Source organism: Pezoporus wallicus, unplaced genomic scaffold (assembly GCF_028554395.1).
Source record: "Pezoporus wallicus isolate ANWC-B61680 ecotype Strahan unplaced genomic scaffold, APGP_CSIRO_Pwel_v1 contig_6354, whole genome shotgun sequence".
In the NCBI taxonomy this organism is placed as follows: Eukaryota; Metazoa; Chordata; class Aves; order Psittaciformes; family Psittacidae; genus Pezoporus; species Pezoporus wallicus.
In genome coordinates, this window is record NW_026638688.1 from 3,215,832 (window position 1) to 3,237,493 (window position 21,662).

General features: G+C 51.9%; 1 protein-coding gene across 2 annotated transcripts in view; it reads right to left on the minus strand.

Annotated features, from left to right (window-relative positions):
- LARP1 (La ribonucleoprotein 1, translational regulator) overlaps positions 1-21,662 on the minus strand; it is a 39,954-nt gene that overhangs the window by 7,611 nt on the left and 10,681 nt on the right. Inside the window, exons 2-7 of one of the 2 annotated variants that reach the window (XM_057412086.1) lie at positions 16,507-16,533; positions 4,071-4,132; positions 2,458-2,523; positions 1,527-1,695; positions 835-966; positions 504-647 (exon numbers count right to left, since the gene is read on the minus strand). In XM_057412086.1, the coding sequence (XP_057268069.1) occupies positions 504-647; positions 835-966; positions 1,527-1,695; positions 2,458-2,523; positions 4,071-4,132; positions 16,507-16,533 (600 nt within the window). Of the gene's footprint in view, positions 1-503; positions 648-834; positions 967-1,526; positions 1,699-2,457; positions 2,524-4,070; positions 4,133-16,506; positions 16,534-21,662 lie in introns of both variants that reach the window. The other variant, XM_057412084.1, reaches the window with a different exon arrangement.

Here is a 21,662-nt window from a genome sequence, read left to right on the forward strand (position 1 = left end):
CAGTGAAGTTTCAACACACCAAGCCAAAGAGAGGCCAGGAACCCTCTTACCCAGGAGCAACTGGGCAGCCCAGATGGCACATAAAGACCCTACACTGAAGCTGTGCCAAGCTTTAGATGCTGGTTTGTCAAGTGCCAGTGCAGATGCTTCCCCACCCAAACCATGACTCCTGCTTGGCTCTTGCCATAAAGCCTACACAGAGTATCAGCATGCTTCAACTCCTCCACGCTGGAGTACTACAGGAGACAGAAAACAGGTGGAGGAGCTTGGTCTTTGCAGCAGAAGGGCATCTGCCTTTATTAAAATACTAGAAAGAATAATTTGCTTTCATTAAAATCAGCTCAATTTACTAGCTGGGATGACCTGCCACAGTATTTCCCTGTATCCCTACAGGGCTCTGCCCTCCCCAGCCTGCTCTGCAGCCCCAGGTCTCACACGCACACAGCCATGCACACTTCAGCACACGCTTCCTGCTGCCACAGGAGCACACATCCAGGGATCACCTCCTCTGCCCCGGCCACGGCCCCTGCCGCGGCCCCGGCCTCTGCCCCGGAAGGTCCCTCGCACAGCTCCTCCCTCGCTCTTCACGCTGGAGGTTTCATCATGGTCCTGCCAGCTGCGCTCGTGCTTGTTGTCCGGGTGCCAGCCTGCAGCAGACAGGGAAGGAGGGGCAGGAGGAGTGTTACAGTGTGAAAACACCCTCCTGGAACAAGCCCGCTGCACCCAGAGCGCTTTGAATGCAGGAAGGGTGCCCGCTGTGCCATGCCTGGGCACCAGGGCTTGCTCTGCCTCATGGCCAGGGCAGGGAGAGGGGTCCCCAGGCTGAGCCCCCACCTTTGAGCTCGCTGCGGTTGTTGGAGGGGTGCCTGTGCTGCTCGTTTTGCCGGTTGTTCCGAGAGGCTGTTTTGTCCCTAGGCACCTCTGACTTCATGTCTATCTGCAAAGGGACCCACTTGTGTTTGTTGCCTGCAAAAGGACAGGGTTTGGGTGTGACACAGGTTCAGAGAGCGTCTGCTTCCTTCCCCACAGCCCCATCTTGTCACACAGTCCCCACACATGGAGGGGAGAAAGCATCAGGGCCTTTTGGACCGACCCTGTCCTCAGACATCCCTCCAAGCCTTACTGGATGGAGAAAGTCTCCAACCAGAACTCTCGGGCATGGAGGGACATGGCACAAAACTCTCCTCCTGCTTCACTGCATTTGTCCTTCTGCCCCCTTCTGCTCATTGAGGCTCAAGCCAGACTGAGCCCATGTGTCGCCCATGGCTGATGCAATCCAGTCAGGGAGTGTACTGTACCTCCAGAGTGCACATGGAAGGGTAGACCACTGCCACACTCAGACACTGAAGACACCCCTGCTCCACCATAATGACACTCAGCCCGCCTTGAAGCCTGCAAACACCCTAGGTGTCCCTGCACTGGGACCATGTCCTGCAGCAAGGCCCCCAGGGAAGACAGTGGATGCTTCCACCTAGCTGAGAGTCACAGAACAGGAGACAGACTGTCCCCATCAGGTCCTGCCTTACCTTTCTTCTTCTGGGATGACTTCTGGTTGTCATCGTCACCATTCTTCTCCTCCCCAGACTCATCTGATTTGGTTTTCAGGCTCTCTTTGCCATCGCTCCCATCTCCTTTCTCCTGCTCTTTCATGTCTTTCTTGACAGGCAGCTTCCGAAGGGATGGTGCCTTATGTGGCTGCTGGAGACACACCAGTGGAGGGAAGATGTGAGAGGTGGGAGACATGAAGTGCTGGAGGCAGACCTCAGCTGGCCCAGCAGCAACAGGAACCAGAGGACCCTGTCCTAGGCTGGAAGCAACCCTGTTCTGTGCCCCTCAGAGATGTTCTGTTCCTGGCAAAGAGCAGGGCAAGGGCCTCTAGAGAAGCTGGGAAGTGCTCAATCTGAGACACAAGCCCCAGGCATAGAAGTTACTAACATGGACTGCCAGGGAGGCCTGGTGCTCCTGGACAGTTACCCTGCAAGGGACCAGACTGCCCCAATGGCAAAAGGGTGAGTGAACCTCATGCCCTGACAGACAGCCACGAGCTGGCAGAGCAGCATTTAAAAATAGAAAGGTTTCAAGGACAGCCATGTCTGGAGCAGGAGAAGGCCATGCCCCATGGGCACACGAGACCCTTCTCACGCATTTTCTCCTATAGAAGACTTCTGCCCAGGCCCCTTCTTGCACTGAGCACCCTGAGGAGAGCGGGTCCAGGAGCTGCCTTACCTGCTGCACCCAGCCCAGGGATTTAGACAGGGCTCCAAGCTCCCAGAATAGCACTGAGGGAGAGAGCTGGACAGACAGAGCAGCCCTAAAAGGAAATCCCCTGCACGCTATTCCTGGCTGCTTCTGCACTGACGGCACCCCAAATGGCCCCAGCTCAGCCAGTGCTTCCAGAGGGACAGGGAGGTCTGCAAGGGCCTTATCCTGCTCATTGGCGTGATTCTGTGTTCTCACCTGGACGCTCTTGTGGGCTATCTCTCCTGGTGTTGGCCAGTTTGTGGCATCACCGAAGTCACCAACCTTGTAACCAAAGAGAAAGGTTCTGTTAGTGCACAAACTGCAGACACCATTCCCTGCATCAGCAGCCAGAATCCCTTCCACTACCTACCACCATCCTGCAGATGGGTGTCCAAGTTTAGGGATGCCATCCAAACATATATACACACAGACCCTGTCCCCACCCAAGCAGGGACCCAAATCCATCCCAAATAACTGCAGACAAATTTTATGTCTATAAGGGGTTGTACTGAGGCTGCCAGCAGCCCCGTAAACCACCAGCCTCTCAGCTGCCACCATTTTGCCCCAACAGCAGTATTTGGCACCAAGTTATGGAGGTTAACTCACTCATCACAAGCACTATCCTTGGACAGTGAAAGCACACAGCTTTCAGCATCCGAAATCCACCTGAAGCAACTACATCCCATTAAAGAAGCTGCTTCCACCTAGTGGCAGGTGACAGCCAGGCACAGCTTCACTTCAGTGCCCAACTCAACCAAGGGCTGACACTAACAAAGCAAAGGGATCATGAAGTAGAAGTGGTAGGAAAACTCATGCGAGTGTCTGATGGTGATGGGTGCTCCCTCATTCCAGACACCACATCAGGGACCACCAGTCACTTCTCTGCTAAACAAATGACCTGGCCACTACCATCATTTCTACCTCTTCCAGGTTTCAGAGAGGACCTGCAGGACACAAAGGACCCAAATACTTGCCCAGACACACCATGAACCACGGCTGGGCACTGAGTTTATCTGGTCACAGAAACACCTCCTTCCCCTTGTGGGCTTATTAGTTCTAAGTTAATTTGGAGTCATTGAGTCCCTTGGATCACATCTCTACATGCAGGTGCCATGCTCCTCTCCCCAGAAGGCAGGTGTCCTCGGAAAACTACTTCCAGTGCAAGGCCTGTTTCAGCCAGGAGCACCTTCCATCCCAGGACCCTCCTCTCCCTGATGTGGTACAGATAAGGAAAGTCTTACCAAGTTTTAGATAGGTCTTCACTGGCTGTTGGGAGCCAAACCAACAGCCCGTGTCCCTGCCTGTGCCCCACCTGCATGCAACATCCTCTGAAGCAACTGTCCCTGCATCACATGCTGATCTGGAACAGATTGCCCTGGTTCCTCCAAAGCAGTCGAATTGTTTGAAATCAATTACCCTGACTCTCCATGTGCCAGGAAAGAACAGATTGCACAAGAAAGGACCTGCAGACACTGCTCCATCACACCACCGCCCTGTCTGCACTGCAAAGCAGGGCACTGGCTAAGCTCCCAAGGGATTTGTGTGAAGGGGAGAGGGTTTCCACATCAAGGACTGTGTTCCAAGTGCCTCCCTGTGGAAGGCGAGGTGAGGTCTCCCCTGGCCTAACTGGGCAGAAAACTAGTCCAGGCTGCATTCAAGACCATTAAAACACTTCAGAGGAGATGGAGAATCAGGATGTTCTTCTTGCAAGTGGCCAGGCCAGTACATAAACCCTCCATAATCAGGCTTGTGATGCGGTCTGCTCGTGTAGCACTGCCAAAGGCACCAGGAGCTGGAGGCCAGCGATGGGACAGCAGACACAGCCTTACCTTGCTTCCCTTCCGCGGTCTGGGGTTGGCAGCCCTCACCACCTTCGCAGGAGTTGTATGTTCTGCAAGAGGAGGAGAACAAAACTTAGAACACAGCTGAGGGTTTGTGGAAGTGTTAGCCCTGGAGGAAGCAAAGGGTGCCCAAGAAGAAAAGCTGAACAGACAACAGAGCCAGCTTCTGACCTGGATCTCAGAAGGGCCGCAGCAAGATCAGAACACTTCTGATTCATCTAAGTGGCCAAGAAATGGACCTTTGCCCCCATCCTGCTGCAGGAAGGCACTCCCTGACTTAGCTCAGCCCTCCCTACTTGGCCTTGCCAGCCAGGGAGGAGGGGTGGCGAGAAGTTCAGCTCGCTCTGTGAAGCACCACGCAGAACTTGATCTGCTGTTATGCACAGCAGAACAAACATGCCCTTGAACAGGCAAGGCCCATCACCACCAGTGTGGCCAACCCTCCCCAAGGGAGGGGAGAAGGGCTCCGACACAGGGACGCACATGGGTGTTGCTCAGCTCGTGCTTTCATCTCTAGTACATCCCAGCACGGGGCAGTGAGTTCATGAGAGGGAATGTACAGAGAGAAGAAGCCAGACCGGGGAAGTGCTTCAATCCTGCTACAGGCAAGAGTATTTAGGCACTTGAGTGCCTCCGGGGAGTTGTAAGTAAGAGTGCAACTGCTGGGGTCTGCACCACTATGGACCTGTAGCAAGTCAAGACCTCAGCTCCACCATGATGTGCCTTGCTTCCTGCTCACACACCACCTCCTTATAAGCAGGAGAAGAAATCGGACTCATGTTCTCCCTCCTCCCAGGGTTGGCTGCAAGGTCTGCAGATCAGGCTCAAACAGAATCCAACAGAGCAGCACACCACTCAACGCAAGAGGAAAGCCCGCTGGCCCTTGCCTTGAGAGGCATTTCTGCTGACTCCACTGGTTCAGAAGACAAGCACCCAGGACTGGGGTGGAGGGTGAGGGTGGGAGAAAGGTGAAGAGCCCTGAGGGATGGCAGAGGCTATGTGGGGATGTCCCAGGAAACACCCTGAACAACCTACCCAGCCCCACTCAAAGGTGGCTTTGATCTCCTGTGTAAGGAAGGACAACTTTGCCTAGATGATCAAAACGGGCCCCTTGCTAGCCTGGAAACCTGTGATTCATCCTGCCAGCCCAGCCTTGCTCAGGGCTGCAGGCTTTGAAGTGTCAGCAAGGCAGAGGCAGCCATGGCAGGACGGAGCCACGTGCGCTCCCCTTCCCCAAGGTTCCCAAATGGGGATTCCACCCCCAGGAGACACCAGAGCTCTCAGATAGGTCCCTGAATCTTCCCCTTTCCTCCGAGAGCCTCTCCCCACAAGCAGCATCAGTCTCATGTGTCCCTCACTTATTCCACGTGCACCTCATTGAGAATCCCAGCTCCACAGCACAAAGCTTGCCACGAGGCTTTTAAACTTCCCTGTTAGTGTAGGAAGAGCGAGCACTTTCCAAACAGCCCCTAAAATCCTTCACTCAACACCCACAGATGTCACCTACTAAATATAGCTTCAAAAGGCACCCAGTGCTACAGCACAAACCCACAGCCAGCCCACTTTTCCACAGGTACGGAGCACCCCTGCTTGCTCCTACAGCACCGACATGCTGGCACCGCAGGGAAGGAGAACTGAACTTGCTCTGCAGGCTCATCAGACACCCATCTTAAGGCTGGGGGAGAGCAGGGCTCACTGCAAGCATCCCACCTCAGTGCCTGCTCCCTCCACACTGCAGCCCCAGCCTTCACATCTATGGCATCCAGCCGTTCTCTCCAGCTGCTTTCAGTTTCGAAGCCTCATGGCCATGAGATGTTCTTCTGGGGGTCCAGGCAAAGAGAGGACCTCTCACAACCCCTAGTGAAAGAGGCACACACAGGCTGCAGGGGTGGGTGCCACAGACTCCATGTCTTTATGGGGGAGGAATGAGATTGTTTGAAACAAGTTCTGCTGCTTTCCTTATCTGCAAGATAGGAGCAGGGATCCCTTATCTAGCCGAGGTGCTGAGAAGACTCATTAGCATCTGCAGAGCGCTGCGGAAGACAAAACACAAAGCAAAGCAAAGGGCTGCAGCCTGGCAAGGAGGCTGCTCCAGGGAGCGAGGCCAAGCCAGCGCCACGGCAGGGGCTGAGGCACCTCTCAGCAGCGTGGATGGAGTCAGGATCTGCAAGTCATGGTGGAGAGCACTCAGAGCAAGGCGGGAGGCTGAGGGTGTAACTGCTGTGGACACACAGACACACACAGCCAAAAGCCATGGCAGGCAGAAGCTGAGTGTGCCTGGCACTCCCCAGGGCACGCCAGCCTAACCAAGGGCCCCCAGGCTCCTGGCCATCAAACCCAAAACTGCTTTTCATGTTCCCTTGCAGAGACTCAAACAAACCCAAGTGTTTAACAAACCAAACCCAAAACACATTTGGGCTAATCCAGGTGCTCAAAAACCTTCCTATGAGGACAGGAACACATCTTGGGTTCCAAACCCCACTGGCCTTCATCACTGCATCAACTTGGGTGATAGGGAGCAAGTAGGCGATGCTCACCCCCCTCCAGTAGCTTGGACAAGGAGTGCTAGCGAGGGATACTAGCCCTGGCTGATAGCTGAGCCCTTAAAAGCTGCTCACAGATGTCTCAGACCTCCTGGCATCTCACAAACCTCCTTTTGCATCTATTTGGTGCAACCTTTAGTTGCACTAACACTGCCTGACTGCCTTCCCCTCAAAAAACAGGGCCCTTCTGTGCAAGAGGACAGACAAAACAGCTACAGCAGGAGCCAGGGCTTTAGTGGTGTGAGGCTGGCAAGGAAACAACAGGCAGGGAAGGAAGGAGCAGCTCTGCCTGCAGCCACAGAGCAGCTGCTGGCACAGCCAGGAACAGAAAAGCAGGTTTTGATCTGCTGCCTGCAGCCAGAACCAGATCCTTTGCCCATGGGGTTTGCCTAGCCACAAGATTATTTCTTAGCAACCAAGGGGATGAGGCAGAGGTGGGAGCAGCCCAGCCCCATGCCAGCACTGCAGCCAAACCCCTCCTGTGGCCAAGGCACAGCAGGAGCATTCCTTGGCTTTTGATGCTCGTTCCCCAGTGAGCACCGAGCAGGGCGATGCTGTGCAGACACCTCGTGCTTCCCTTCCAGCACAGCACAGCAGCCCTCCATGCACGAAGCTCAAGGGGGTGACCAAGTGAGCCAACACTTTGTACCTGGAAGGAAAAGAGCTGTTGCACAAGGACCAGACAGGGTGACAGCAGCTCCACAGCTAAATGCGTTATCCCCTCACGCTGAGATGGACACGTGCTGTAGGACCACTGAGCTTGGCCCAGGAGACCTATCTACTAACTCACCTGGGAAAATCAAACCCAGTGATGCCACCCTGTTTCCCTGCCTCTTCTCGTACCTAATGCAGCTTCTAATGGGTTTGTAGAGAAGGCAGATGAAGAGGAGGAATAAATCTGCAGGGCTGGTGTTATACTGCAGAAACACCTGCACCTCCATAGAAAGCTGTAGTGCCTGCTCCTGGTGTATCACAGCATAGACAAGGGCTCAGAGCACCACAGCAACAGCTGGGACAGCCTCAGAGGGCAGCCCAGGTTCCCGTCAGGAATGTAGGGTGCTCAGCTCCGGCTCTGCCCCGGACACAGCAGAGCCCTCCTTCCCCACACGAGCTGCTGCAGCCCACGGGACAAAGTGCTGATGAAGGCCATTCTGGAGCCAAGAGCCCAGACTTTCCGCTGGAGAGGCTAAGGCAGGGTGCATGCTCCGTGTGTCCTGCTGGGAATGGTAGAGCTGAACTGGTATTCCCAGAGCCCCAAGGGTGTCGTGTGGGACAGCCAGACATGCGCCCTGCAGTCCAGTGGGATCCACTTCACTACCCAACAGTCTGAGTGATCCCTTCTCCTTCACATGCTCCATGGGACAGTCCCAGCACACAGGACGATCACAGTTCATAACCAACATGATGGACACCCACTCTGACAATGCTTCTTCAAGGTCTTCAGGTGAGGAAGAGCAAGTGCAGCTCAGGCAAGGGTGAGCTGAGTCCTGAGCAGTCTGGGCAGGTTGCAAGGGGAATATTGTCCCAGTCAAAGTGACACAGCAAGAAAAAGTTACTGCATTAACCTCCTGAGAAACAATGGACACCCGGTATGACAGCTTGTGAGAGAAGACAGAAACCATCAGCTTACACTGAAGAGGACTACTACTTGCTCACAATTACATATACATGCTCATTGTCCAGGCAGAGAACATCAGCCTGGGAATTAGCTGTTTCCCTGTAGATAGCCAGAGTCTTTCCAGGAGGGTCCCTGTTGGGGTTGGGGTACAACACACAGGAGGGACATGGTGGGACAGCACCAATCTGCAAAGCAATTCCTGTAGGAAAGAGGGACCCAGCAGGCAGCCAGAGCCAAGGCTGCGAGGACCCCACTATGCCTGCAAGAATCCCCTTGCTGGTCTCAGAGGCGACCCCAATGCAAAACAGCTGCACAAAGGCACATTCCCACCTTGCCACCATGGGAAACTCAGGGCACCAACCCTGTCTCAAGCAAGCTGTCCAACAGGGCAGCCTGACCCACACAGCAGCAGGGACAAGACACTGATTCAGAGGCTCTCCTGCGGCACTCATCACTTCCTATGCATTCACACTCCATGACTTGGCATTTCAGCCTGACTGAGCCATCAGAGGACACAGCTGATGAGCTTCACACCCACCAACACTACACCTTCTCCAGAGACATTTGCAGAGTCAGTCGTGCAGACCAGATGTGACCTGCAAGCCAACAGCAGCCTTCCCCCATCCCACCAGCAGCCTCGCATGGCTGCTGTACCTGGTTCTTCATCAGCAAGACAGCAGCAGTGACAGCATATCCTTACTGTAAAGGTGTTGGGAGGCACAGGCAAACAGGAGGGAATTCAGTCTCCGCAGGTAGCAGCCCTGCATGCACAGAGGTGCTGATACCCCCAGAGACCAAGCAGCATCTTCCACCTGTGCAGGCCTTCAAGGAGCTGCTCCCAGCACCAGCTTCAGCCACATATGAGAACTAATGTCAGACTGAGATGGGAAATGCTTGCCTCTGCAACTCCATGCACGAGTCTGGGATTTACACCACTGACTGCTTGGCATGCTCACATTTTACTGAAGACATCCTAAAGCACATAAACACCAGCAAGGATCAGGGCAAACCAGGCACAGACTGCATCTCCTCTCGGTTTACAGTGTCTTACAGCTTTACATCTTGCTAAACTGTAGTTGTAGTTGGACGGGCATGAAGGGGGAGATCAAGGGAGCATTGGATGGAGTCTCCAACAGCTTTAAATGGGATGTTATCACAAGGACATCTTCCAGCATAAAGGAGTCAGTGTGTCCACAACAGCGGCTGAAGAACCACACCACATGCTGGATGCAGTCTGGTGGCTCCCTGCTGGCACCCCAGGGCCTGGCCCTGCTCACAAAGGTAATAAAGGTATTTGAAACACCTCTGTAACACCACAAGTTTCCTGCATGCTCAAGAATGGGCAAGGTCAGGACCAAGCAGAAGACCGGATCCCTAAGCCGCATGGCTGAGTGGGATTCAGGCTTGTAAAGCATGTGGGAAGCCTGTTCAGCAGGAGCAAGAGACAAGCTGCAGACACCACAGCTCAAAGCCTTCCAAGCCATTTCTCTGCAGCTCCTCATCAGACAGCTCCACCTTCCAAGCCCTACTGTAACAGCAGAGGAAGCAGGGAGCTGCCTACACTTCTCTGCAATGTAAGCTCTGCAACTGCTGCAAAGATCACCCGCTAAAAATAACTTCAAAAAGGGCATCTGACAGCTCCGCAGAGAGCATGAGGAATGCTCCCTCCCACCTGGGTGTCCTCGCAGGCTCCGGAGTCTGCCCTGGAAAACTGCATGGGAAGAGGTCGGGGTACGCGCAGGTTCAATACCGCATGTGTCAGGCACCATCACAGGCTGCAGTGTGGGCACATGAGTGATGTTCCCAGCTCTTCAAGCCCTCGCATCCCTCAGCTGATAGTCCTGAGACAGCCCCGGAGCAGGCGGAGGTAAAGCAGCTCGAGACTCTTGCAGAGCCTGTCTCTCTGCTGACAGCACAGGCCTTCCGAGCATGCAGGGGCATCCTATCTAACAGCCCTGCTCACAGGGAGCTGATGAACAGTACCGCTTTCTAAATGCATTTAGCTCTGCACACACAAGTTATCTGTAGGGTCTGATTTATTTTCAAGGAGAATGAGGGACAAGAAGGGTCTGTACTTACCAAAGATGCACAACAGTCCTCTTTGCAGTCTCTCAGTCCAAGACACAAACCCTTCAACTTGTGGCTAAGATACACTGCAGAAGGAGCGGGTTAAGAAACGCTGAGAGGCATTTCTAATGTTAACCGTGGCAGCAAGGGCACCGTGGATTCTTCCTGGCACAGAGAACTACTATTAAAGGTAGCAAATGAACTCTCTCCAGGGTGAGTGACATCTTCCCACTACCTTTTCAAGCCAGGCTCTTCCCTGAAGAGGGTTTCTAGGAAACTTTTGACACATGATCCATGCTTACTCCACCACACCAGTCCCAGAGACACTGGGCTCATGCGGAATGAAGAGGCACAGGATCCACCGACCCCCAGTTTTCCAAGGAAAGGCACCCATCATCCCACCAACCTGCATGAGAGGCTACACCAGCACCAGTGCCTGACTCAGCTTGTCCAGTGCAGACAAGTCTCCAGCCAGCAGAGCATTTAGCCAGCAATCCCTCTGCATTCGCAGAAGAGAGACAAAGCCTTTTAGCCTCCTAAAAATGCTCCACTGGGTTAAATGGCTCAGGGCTGGAAAAGGCAGCAGCCTTCCTGGGCAAACACCAAGTCAGTCCATTATGGAGGCCTGAGGAAAGGCATCAGATGATCCAGCTGCTGCTCAGGGTAACAAAGCAGAGCAAGGACACCTCGGCATTGGGAAAGGCACTGCAGGCAAGGCTGCAGGGGCTCAGGGCATGCCAAAGCATGGAGGAGCTGGAGGGTCAGGCTCTCCTCCAACCAAGGCAGCTCAGGGACCAGCTGGTAGTTCATGACCTACAAAACAGAAAAGCAGTGGTGGGGAAGAGGGAGGCAACAGGAGCAGGAACTCCAGGACAGCAAGGACAGACACACAAGGCAGGGCAGGACTGAGACTCCTAGAAAACACAGCAGAACCCAATCCACTCACCTCTGGGGGCAACTGCTTTGCAAATTACAGGGGGGTGTCCACCCTCCAGGAGGGACCAGAGTTTCCTCTGTTCTTGCTCACCTGCAGGGCTCTGCCAGGCTCTAATGAAAAGCTAGTTAACAGCTAATTACTACCCATTCAGACACACGATCCCCTACTCTGACCGACTGTGGGCCAGAGGGATAAGGCAGTCACGTGTTGCAGAAATCCCAGCCTTATGAAAGCACGGGCAACTATATTTAGTTGGAAAAACGATGACCTAGCAAGCTTGTCCCTCCCTTACCCTCCCACTTGGAGAAGCTGACCTGCCACCTACACAGATCCTACGTCCATGGCACCCAGGAAGTCCCTCATCCAGCCAGGACTGAGACTAGAACACCCGGCACAGTGGGAGTTCAGTGTGCATGCACACAGATGGGCTGCCCTAGGGGGTCATGCTAGCGTTCAGCCTGGGCCAGGGGGATCTTCCCTCCCATCCTTAGTGCTGCACAGCAGGTCACCTTGTCAGCAGCAAAAGCTGATAAGCACCAAGAGCAACAAATAGGGCCCAGCCCAAGGTCCTGCACCTTATCTTGAAGGTGGGAGGCACACTGGGAACCTGACCAGTGTGACCAGCTGAGGTGCAGCATTCAGCAGTGATGTTTCGGCTGCTGGCCCCTCTGTGCAAGTGGCTGTGGATAGCAGTTTGCCTTGCCTGGATCAGCTCACCCTTCTCTCCACAGCACGGCTGGGCAAATGAGACAGACACAGCCATGCTGAGAATGGAGAAGGAGCAAAGGCAGCCACACAGTGGTCACACACCCTCCTGCTGCAGAGAGATGGTCCTAGAAGCGAAAGCGTGCAGCAACAAAAGCCAAGAGCATCACCCACTCCCCCTCTCATTGCAGTGGAAGAGCTTCAAAGAAGAAGAAAAAAAAGAGCCTGAGGACCAGACATCATTAATCTCTTGTCATCAGCAGAGGGGTGCTCTCCACCCGCATCCCACTGCGGCCGATGAGACAGCACAACTGGTGGTGCCCACGGCATCAGTGAGAAGAGGTCACCACGTCGCAGCCGAAGCCAATGCTGTGATCCCTTTAATGGCCGTCAGCCTCTTCTGCAGCTGCATCTGGGGACTTGGAAGCTGACAAAACCCTTCCTGGGAAGCATCTGGTTCGTCTCACTGTAAATACTTCACACTGAAGAGACACAAATCGAGAGCCAAGCGCCTGCCACGAGTCCCTCCTGCTGAGCATTCGCACTGTCTAGAAGTCTGTGCAGCTCCTGCTGCCTGTGCCAGTGGAGGGGAAAGGGGTTGTACAAGGCAAAGGTGCAAATGTGCTTCTGGAAAACCTGGCACCTCAAAGACAACAGAGGCCAGGCTTCTAGAAATGTAATGTAATTTAAATAACATCATTTCTAGTTCTTCCCAACGTGATTCCTGTTGCTGACTTGGGCTCCTTCTACAGAGGGATCTCTGCAGGGCCAGTGCGTCCCCTGTGCAATGGCTCCTCGTAAAGTGCCAGCTACACCTCACCCTTGAACCCTGCACCAGGTCAGCTGCAAACGTGCCTCCACGACTGTGTATAATGCAAAGAGACTGAGCAGCAGCAGGCAGAAACCCAGCTCCATCTCTTGGGACAGGGGAAAGCAATAGAGATTTGGTGTTGCAAACATTCCCAGGAATTTAGGGAGGCCAGACCCAGGTCACCCGCTAAGCAGGGTGTCTCAATATAGGAGCTGAAGAAAGGCTACAGTCCCAAAGCTACCTGGATTGAATAAACTCAAGCACAGGTATGGGGGCCTCCTCCTGTTGGTGAATCCAGTGACACCCGCACAGGAACCAAAAACCCTCCCAGTCTCTGAGAGCAGGCAGAAAGGCTCCTTTTCTGCTACCTAAGCATCACCGTACCTCAGCTGAGCTGATTTCAGGACATGCTCTCCAAGCACAAGATACAGCATCATCACTTATGCTGCCCACCTTAAGGCAGACCCAGTGAAATTCAAGATTTTTCTAAATAACTTGGATACAACAAACGCTGCCAGCTTCCTTCCTGGGTGCACAATCACATGGATCCTGCTGCATAAACCACTCTCTCCAACCCAGCTAATTCCTGTGCTGTAGGTGGCTGCCTCCCCTGCTCAATGCACAGTATGAAACAGTAAAAAAACCCTAATCAGAGCAAGCCTTTCCAAAGGAGTCAGGAGTACTCAGCTACAGGAATGCAACATGGCACTTTCTCTCCTAACTTAAAGATCCATCTCCTTTTCTTTACAAAAAGGCTTAAAAACAGCTTCCTTGCAGTGGGAGCATCACCCACATCTCTGTATGGAAAACTTCACAGCGTTCCATTCAAAGTAGCATTTATAACTCAAGACCTTGGCCACTTGGACAATTCTTCAAACAAAGAGCATCACTTGCTGCTCTATGGAACACCAGCTCATCCACAGCGGCACCCTGCAGTTAGCTCTGGTCTCTGCATTTCAACAAGAGCACAGCAGTGCTACAGATGCACAGAGAAAAGCAATTAAACTGCTCAGAGGTAGCCCCTTAAGAGGTGAGGCTAAAAAGGCTGAGATCTTCCACCACTGAGGAGGACTGGCTGCAGAGCAGGATACCAGGAGGGCACCGGAACAGCACTTGAGGCTAGCAGGAGATCCATTTAAAGCAAGCAGAGTATTGCAGGCAGCAAATTTCAGCACACCATGTGGCAAGAAGTCCTGGAAAGCAGAGAACATCAGGAGAGCATGAGCAGCCTTGCAGAGGGGTTAATGTTCAGGTCCAACACGTGTGCAGAGGTCCAGGTGGAGACGTGCCCTCCTCTGTCAAAGAGTCCATCCCTCTGCTCTGCCACCACACTGCTGGATGTGGGAGAAGACCAAGGAACTGCTGCACTAGACAGAAGGAAGTCAAAATGCCTCTCTGAGAGCAGTTTTACTTCCAAACGCTGTTAGGTAATTGGGATGCAAACACTGGTGCTCTTCCACCTCCACAGCACTGGCTCGTGACACCAGGCTGAGGGCAGAACGCCTCCAGCATCCATACACTAAACAAGCAGGAACATGCTTTGGGGCACACTACAGCTACTGTGCCTACAAAATGGCTGAGTTTTGGCTCAGGCTCCCCACCTATGCATAGAAGTCCCAACTCTGTCACCACAGCTCAGCATCCTCAGTCACTAAGCTAACCACTTGGGTGGAAGGACAATGGACTCCTCACCAAGAGGCAAAACCAGCCACACAGACCCACCTGGCTATACAAGATTAACCTTAAAAAGTAGGCACAGACATAGACATGGGAGTCCTGGGGATTTGCAGAAACAGACATGAGCAAACTAACTCATTAAACAACCTCAGCGATGAAAGGGAGGTGAGGGAGTCAAAGCCAACAGCCTCAGGAGTGCACAACTCTGATGCTCGGGGCAGGTATGCTCCAGGCAAGGCTGCTGCCTTCACACTTCACTGTGTTTTGAGATATGAGGCTTCCAGATAAGCTGGAAAGAAAAAGCATGGTACCAGCTTTACTGGAGAAGGCTAAGAAAAGACTCTGCAGTGTCCTGTGAAGCGACCATTAAAGGAATCCTGTTTAAGCTTTCACTTATCTCCTTAAAAATACCGAACTGTCAAAAAAACTCCCCAAACCAGGCTCCATAGGTAATGTTTTGTGCAACACTATTGACACGCAACATGCACTCACTGAAATGCTATTATCTGCTGCAAACACACACTCATGCCCCACCCTGGAGGCAGTGAAGGTCCCTAACCAGCTGGAGAGCAGAAGATGGGAGTTGTGCCAATCAAAGGATACCTCAAGAGTCTGAAGCACAGGCAGACAAAACCCAACACCTAATGAAGGCAGAGCTTCAACAGGGTGGAGAAAAGCCTGTTGTGAACTGGACTCATGGGAATGTACCTTTACTTCTTCAAAATCAGTCTTAGTTTTTCACTCACACACATGCTCTGAAAGCAAGAAAATCATGACTTATGAACGGGTTGGGTTACTACTGGGGTTACTCCTCTAACACAGGCATTTTCTGTTAACACTCCAGTGCACCCAGTTATGCACCATGGCCTTGTTAGCTAGCTAGAGCTCTGGAAACACACACATACACACGGCTTTAAGCCCTCTGTTCAGTTCACAAAACCAAATTACACTGTCTCAGATGTCACATCAGATTGTTCACAACCAGGGATTTACTTTTACTGAAATCAGCTTTAAGACAACAGAACCTATTTCCATACCTCCAAATCCCCATCACGCAATACTCCACAATCAGCAGCGATTTATCCTCACTATCATGTGAGCTGGGGAAATGTGGTTCCATGCAAAGCCACAGATGCAAGTAGGAGGTGGACACAGCGATGTGTCCAAGCCAAGCACTGACCTCCACTCCCAGATCTTTTGCTCTGGGACATCCCAACCAGGCACTGTAGGTTTGAGACAACAGGACCTTACTGACTGATCTTGGCATCACTGGGTAAAACAAACCTGTCCTTCAGTCTTGGCATGTCAACAACATCCACCTGAATGAAGAGCTTCCAGCAATTTGGGAAAGACAAGAAACTGAGATCACCAATACCTTGCTTTTAAATACTATAACCCCTAATTTGGGACCTCCTTGCCCTACCTAGGGCACCAATCCACCAATGCAGCCAGGCTGCACACACTACTGGGCCCAGGAAGTTCTCATCCTGCACTGATGGCAATGCAGTGTGTATCTCAGTTGTCATTAACAGTGATGCTCAGCAGCAACACACAGACTGAACAAGCCAAAGGGGAAGTCTGCATCTTTCCGAAGTATTGCAAATTCAAACATACATCTTCAGATTCATGGACACATCAAGCTGTACATAACAAACATACAAACAGGAGCAATTCTGAGTTCCATATTCATCTTGACACATCAATGTTTTCAGCTGTGCATGATGATCAAGCCTGCCAAGTTCTGAAGCTCTTTCACCTTGGAGACCCAAACTTGCCACACTGCAATGCATGGAAGATAAGTAACCTTCCAGCAGTTGTAGTCAATCACTGTGGGAAGGCATAAACCATGTCACTGCCCACAAGAATAGCCAAATATGAGGGACTTTCTTGGTTTGTTTTTTTTTTTTTCCTGAGGAAGGTTGGGTTTTTTGGGTTTGTTTTTTCCAGTTACTATCTGTTACATTTTCCTGTAGCAATCTTCTAAATCTGGATAGAGCTGACTCTGCAGGAAGAGAAGCGCAGGGGAGAAGGAGGTTTGAAGAGCTCCATTTGCAATTGATACATACCAGACTGGCCGTCAGCTGGGAATATATCTGTAAAAGAGAAAAAAAAGAGAAAAAAAATCAGTCCTGGTTGCAGCTGGAGTGTGAATCATTTAAAAGGTCCCTCCTTCCTTGATTTGTTTGCTTTAGCTAAACAGAGGAAGTATTTTCTTAGTATCCCAAGTTAAACAACAATCGAGCTTGGAACCCACCTCAATTCAACCACTTGTTGGGAGAAAGATTTTGAAGGAGGCTGTGTTTACCTGCATGTATTGCTCTAATAAGTAACTTTCTACGTTGGCTTCTAACAGACAGTGGGCAATAAAAAGCTCGTACAGATGTACAAATATCCATACAATGAGCTATCTGGTGCCACCCCCATGCTCCCCCAGCCAGCATTATCAAATGGAAAGCTGCACAGAGAGTATCTACCACAGTGACCAGCCAGGGAGCAGAAGTGGCAGCCAAAGCAAAAGCAAAACAAGCATTTTCCTGATGGTTCTTGGTTTTTGCAGCCACAAGGGACGTCAACAGCTGTGCCCAGCTCCAATGCAGCTCCTGTACCAGAGAATCACCCAAATGATGCCCTGCTCCCCAGTACATCAGCCGAGGGAGCACCTTCCCCATGCCATCTCAGGTGGCTCTACCAGCAAGCACAGCCCATTACTGGAGTCTAGAGGGGATCCTGAAACAGATTACTCAACCTTTCCACTCCCCCAAGTTCTTTCCAGTTAAGAGATGTGGGTTCTTCTCCTGATGGGCCCTATTTATTTCTGAGAATATTTTTATAAAGTAGCTGGGAAGGATCAGATTCTTTTGAGAAAGGAAAAGATTTTTTCTTTTGAGGAGCACACAGGACATCGTATGTGGAGAAACTGCTGGTAAAGGCTCCCTAGAAGCTATGAAAACAACACTTCTGGGAGAGCAATACACTGTATTTTCTTCAAGAAACTTGGAAGAGGAGGGGAAGGGAGGCTGCCAGCAAGGCAAGGTCCTCTTGGGACAGGGGCAGGCCCCTGGCTCAGGCTTATCAGCTGCCCAAAACACACATTCATCTGGAAAGTCACAAGAGTTGCAGCAAGGCCTACCCCTTGGACAGGGCAGTGCTCTCTGGCCAGGGCTCAGCCAATGCAGCAACAGCAGAAACACGCCTCTACCAAAATAACTTTAATTTCTCCATCTTCGGCAGTGCACCGCATTCAAAACATCCTCAGGCAGGGATGCTTTCATCCCACCTATGAGCAGCAGAAACAAAGGGACACACACAAAAGTAACCAAAACTCCTTCTGCCATTATTCACTGTGGCCATGCTGAAGGTGTGATCCCAGGGAAAATCCAACACATCCAGAAAAGCATCCAAGCACCAGTCTGGATCCTTTGCAGACTGCATGTTCTACTGCAATCCTCCACCAGCACATCACCCGAGCGCATCTGAACACCTTGTATTTCTGTGATGGATGCTGAAGAGGTCAACCTTCTACAACAGTGAGTACAAACACCCTGGACTCAATCTAACAGGTCCTAAACAGTGGGGCAATTTCCCTACTTGGGCAACTTGTGCACAGCTTCTCCACAGAGGAATAAGGTGGAAGCACTGATACCTCACCTGTCTGGGTTAGCTACCTGAATCAGCTATTACCAAAACCCCCCAAATCGAGTAAAAATAATACAGTGGCTGACAAAAGGAATTCCTTTGTGTCAGCCAAGAGCTATAGGTCTTGGCAATCATACCCTTACACACAGCAAGGTTCACCTGGCTTCTCTCGAGCTCACCCACAATAAAATGATAGCACATTTGCCACCACATTCACTAGAAAAGCAGTGGAAACTTCTCAGTGGCTTAGACCAGTAGAATGCAAGGACCATGCCAGGGGCAAATACTGCTCACATTCACCTCCAGGTTTTGCCAGTGCAGCTCTTGTCAAGGAAGGATGCTTGACTCCAGTCCTCAGCCCTCTTGTTTGGAAGATATTGAGTTTGTCCAACTCATCACACCTATGATTAATGCAGCTTTGACTCCAAGCTCTCCAGAGCAGAGAACCAGAGTACTGGGCTTGCAGGCAGCTTTCCCCACTGCTGACAACAAGCACAAAGCAATGTCTGCAGGACTTACTCTTCTCAAAAACAGGGCTGCTGAGAGGACACATATGAGGTAGGGCTGGTTAGGGACTGCCAGGCACAACAACCCTCTGGGACAACTCCTTCCCCTGCAAGCACAACAGACTAGAAATTAGCCTGCCGATTGAGAGCAGCACCTGAGGTGCCCAAGAGGAGCCTAAATCAGGCAGAGCTTTCCTTTCCCAAGAAAACCTTGGTAAGGAATGAGGCAGAAACGCATGTGGCTCACAGGGCAAAGGGCTGCTCTCCAAGGAGGCTGTCTAGCACACTGCAGGACTGAGGTTAAAAATCAAACATGAAGGACCCAGGCACACAGACCAGGCTGGGGTTTGCTCAAGTAAAGTCCCAATGTGGAAAGCAGAAGCCTCAGCAGTCCCACAGATTCCTCCCACCACACACACTGCTCTTCCCCCCCAGGGCACCCAGATGTCAGGTATCCTGATACAGGCCAGATGCTGCTGAGGATGATGACGATACAGCTGAATCCAGCCTGTCCCACTGGGCCAATACAAGCTAGCCCCAGAGAGCCAAATGGGAAAGAGCAAGGAGTAACAATATGGTGATGTAGACAAGGAAGACCCATAAAACTTGGACCCTATAGTCTAATATTTCCTTCCTCTTCTTCCATGCACACACTTTGCTTCTCAGTATAGGCTCAAACCCAAAAAAGATGGTGTCTGGACAGAGGTATTAGAATCGTCACAGGAAACAGTGAGCTCTTCATTTTAACACCAGTCTCTGCCAAGCCAAGTATTTCCCAAGCCCTTTACCACCCTCCTCAGCTCTGTGCATTATCCATACAGCCTACAACATCCCAGCGGAAAACACGTCTCACAAATCTCCCTGTTATCAGCAAATGGGGGTGGAGGAAGGAATGAGCAGGAGGAGGTCAAGGCTGTGTGCTGCAGCTGGCAGGATGTTGGGATGGGTGCAGAGCATTCCCTTCAGGACAGTCACATGAGGGTGTAGATGTGGCACAGCAATACCCAGATTTGCTGCACAAAAAGCCCAGGAGACATAACTAAATGGAGGGCACTTGTCCCTTTTGTAGGTGATGGATACAGAATCCCAATTTTTGCCTAATGGTATTTTTATACACAGGAGGAGCCATATGCTAAAATGGGGCATTTAAAGAGAAAAGCTGATGCATCCACACACATACCCCCTTCCCCAGGGGCTATCCGGCCACCACTGCTATTCAGGTATCTGGGACAGGTCCAGAAAGGCCACCCCATTTATGAGCCTACACCTCCCTTCCACTGCAGAAGCACACTGCCAGCCCAGCTCCTCCACCAGCCATGCTTCAGCGCCAAACCCCAACATCCTCACAGGAAGCCTGCCTTCTCCCTCCTGAGAAGGGACCTCCACCACCAGCTCCCCTGCCAGCAGCACTCCTTCTCCACCACTGCTTCTTCCTCTTTGGACCCGAGAGGCAGCGGCTGAAGAGCAGCTCATCAGCCCTGACGCAAGAGAAGTGCTGACTCGTTATTACAGCAACCCGCAGGCATAACTGCCGAGCATGGCCGGGCCAGAGGAACCGGCTTCCTGAGCCCCACTGCTCCCCCCTAGCTGCAATTACCCTTTTGCTATCCAAACTGGGGGGGGACAGGGACGGGGACAATCTCAGTGTGCTTTATGTCACCTACCAGTCACCAAAGCACACTGACTGGTACCACTGCACCGGTGTGCTGAGCAAGGGCTGCCCCTCTGCATGCACTGGCACACATGACAGCAGGCTCCTCGGCTGCTGGGGGAGGACACCAGCTGATTCGTCCTGAAGTTGTAACTGAATCAGCCTTCACATTCTGCAGACAAAAGACTCGGACGTCAGCACAAAAATGACCTCTCCAAGGTCACGCGAGGACTCAGTGGCAGAGATGCGACCAGAGCCTGGTTGCAGTGGCTCAAAGGCTGTGCTGGCTGCCCAGGAGAGGGACAGGGAAGGGAAGCGCTGGTGGATGCAGTATTGATGGGGATCTCTCCTCTAACCCAACCTGCTGCCCAGCGGGGACGGTTCAGTTCTCCTCCTCTGGCTATGATGGCAATCCTCCCAGTGCAAACAGCACAGGTGGGGAAAAGGTCCAAATTACAGAGTCCAGCGTCTGCTGCAAAGATACCAGCGCTGCTTGAATCTCTTCTCTGCCCCAGGGCAATGTTTCAGCTCAAATACCCATCCCCTGGCTCCCTCTCTGAGGCCAAGGCAGTGCCCACACAGGTTCCTGAGACAGTTACCTTTGTCTCTCGGTCTCTTTACCTCTCTTTGACAAGCCTCTTCAAAGCAATGCTCAACAGAGAAGGGGGCAAGGTCTGCTAGGAAAAAGCAGCAAAGCAAGAAACCCCAAACCCCAAGGATTAGCATGGACAATTAAATACCTCATGAGATCTTGCTTGCTTCCTGCTCCCCTCCTTCGTTACCTGTAGAGCAGGCTCAGGGAGGGTCCAGCTCTGAGCCACCCATATCTTCCCCAACTCCCCCTAAGCTGCCAGGTCCCAGCAAAAACCTCTCATGCCTCTTAACAGCTACTGTAATAAGAAGTATTTTTACCTCCTCAAAGAGAAGCTGAAGCTTGAAACTAACATATCAACCCTAACCTGGTATGGTCAGGTGCTAAGACACCAATAAGGTCAGGGCAAGAAAAAGATAAAAAGCCACAGTAGCATTATCAGCTCCCAAATCAGTTTCTCTGCAAGGGTATCCAGACCACTGGACCCCGGGGTAAGTGATTTTCTGCTCTCCACCTAGAGGAGAGGCTTGGTTCCTCCTCAGACACCCTCATCGTGTACACTGCCTGAAGAGCTGCAGCCAGCGTGAGCTCCAACATCAATTTCCCACAAACCACATGGAAACAAATGCCTGAAATAGGTTTTCAGTGTATGAACAACTGTGGTTTTGGTGAAGTTCAGCTGGGGTGACCCTGCTAACTTCATGTACTAGAAAATGGATGAAGACTTCCAGCATCACCAAGTTGCAAAAGGAACACCCCTACAAAACAAGTCACCTACTCCAAAATCAAAGCATTATCTGTGCGAGATAGGTTTAACTTCACACCACACACTGAACT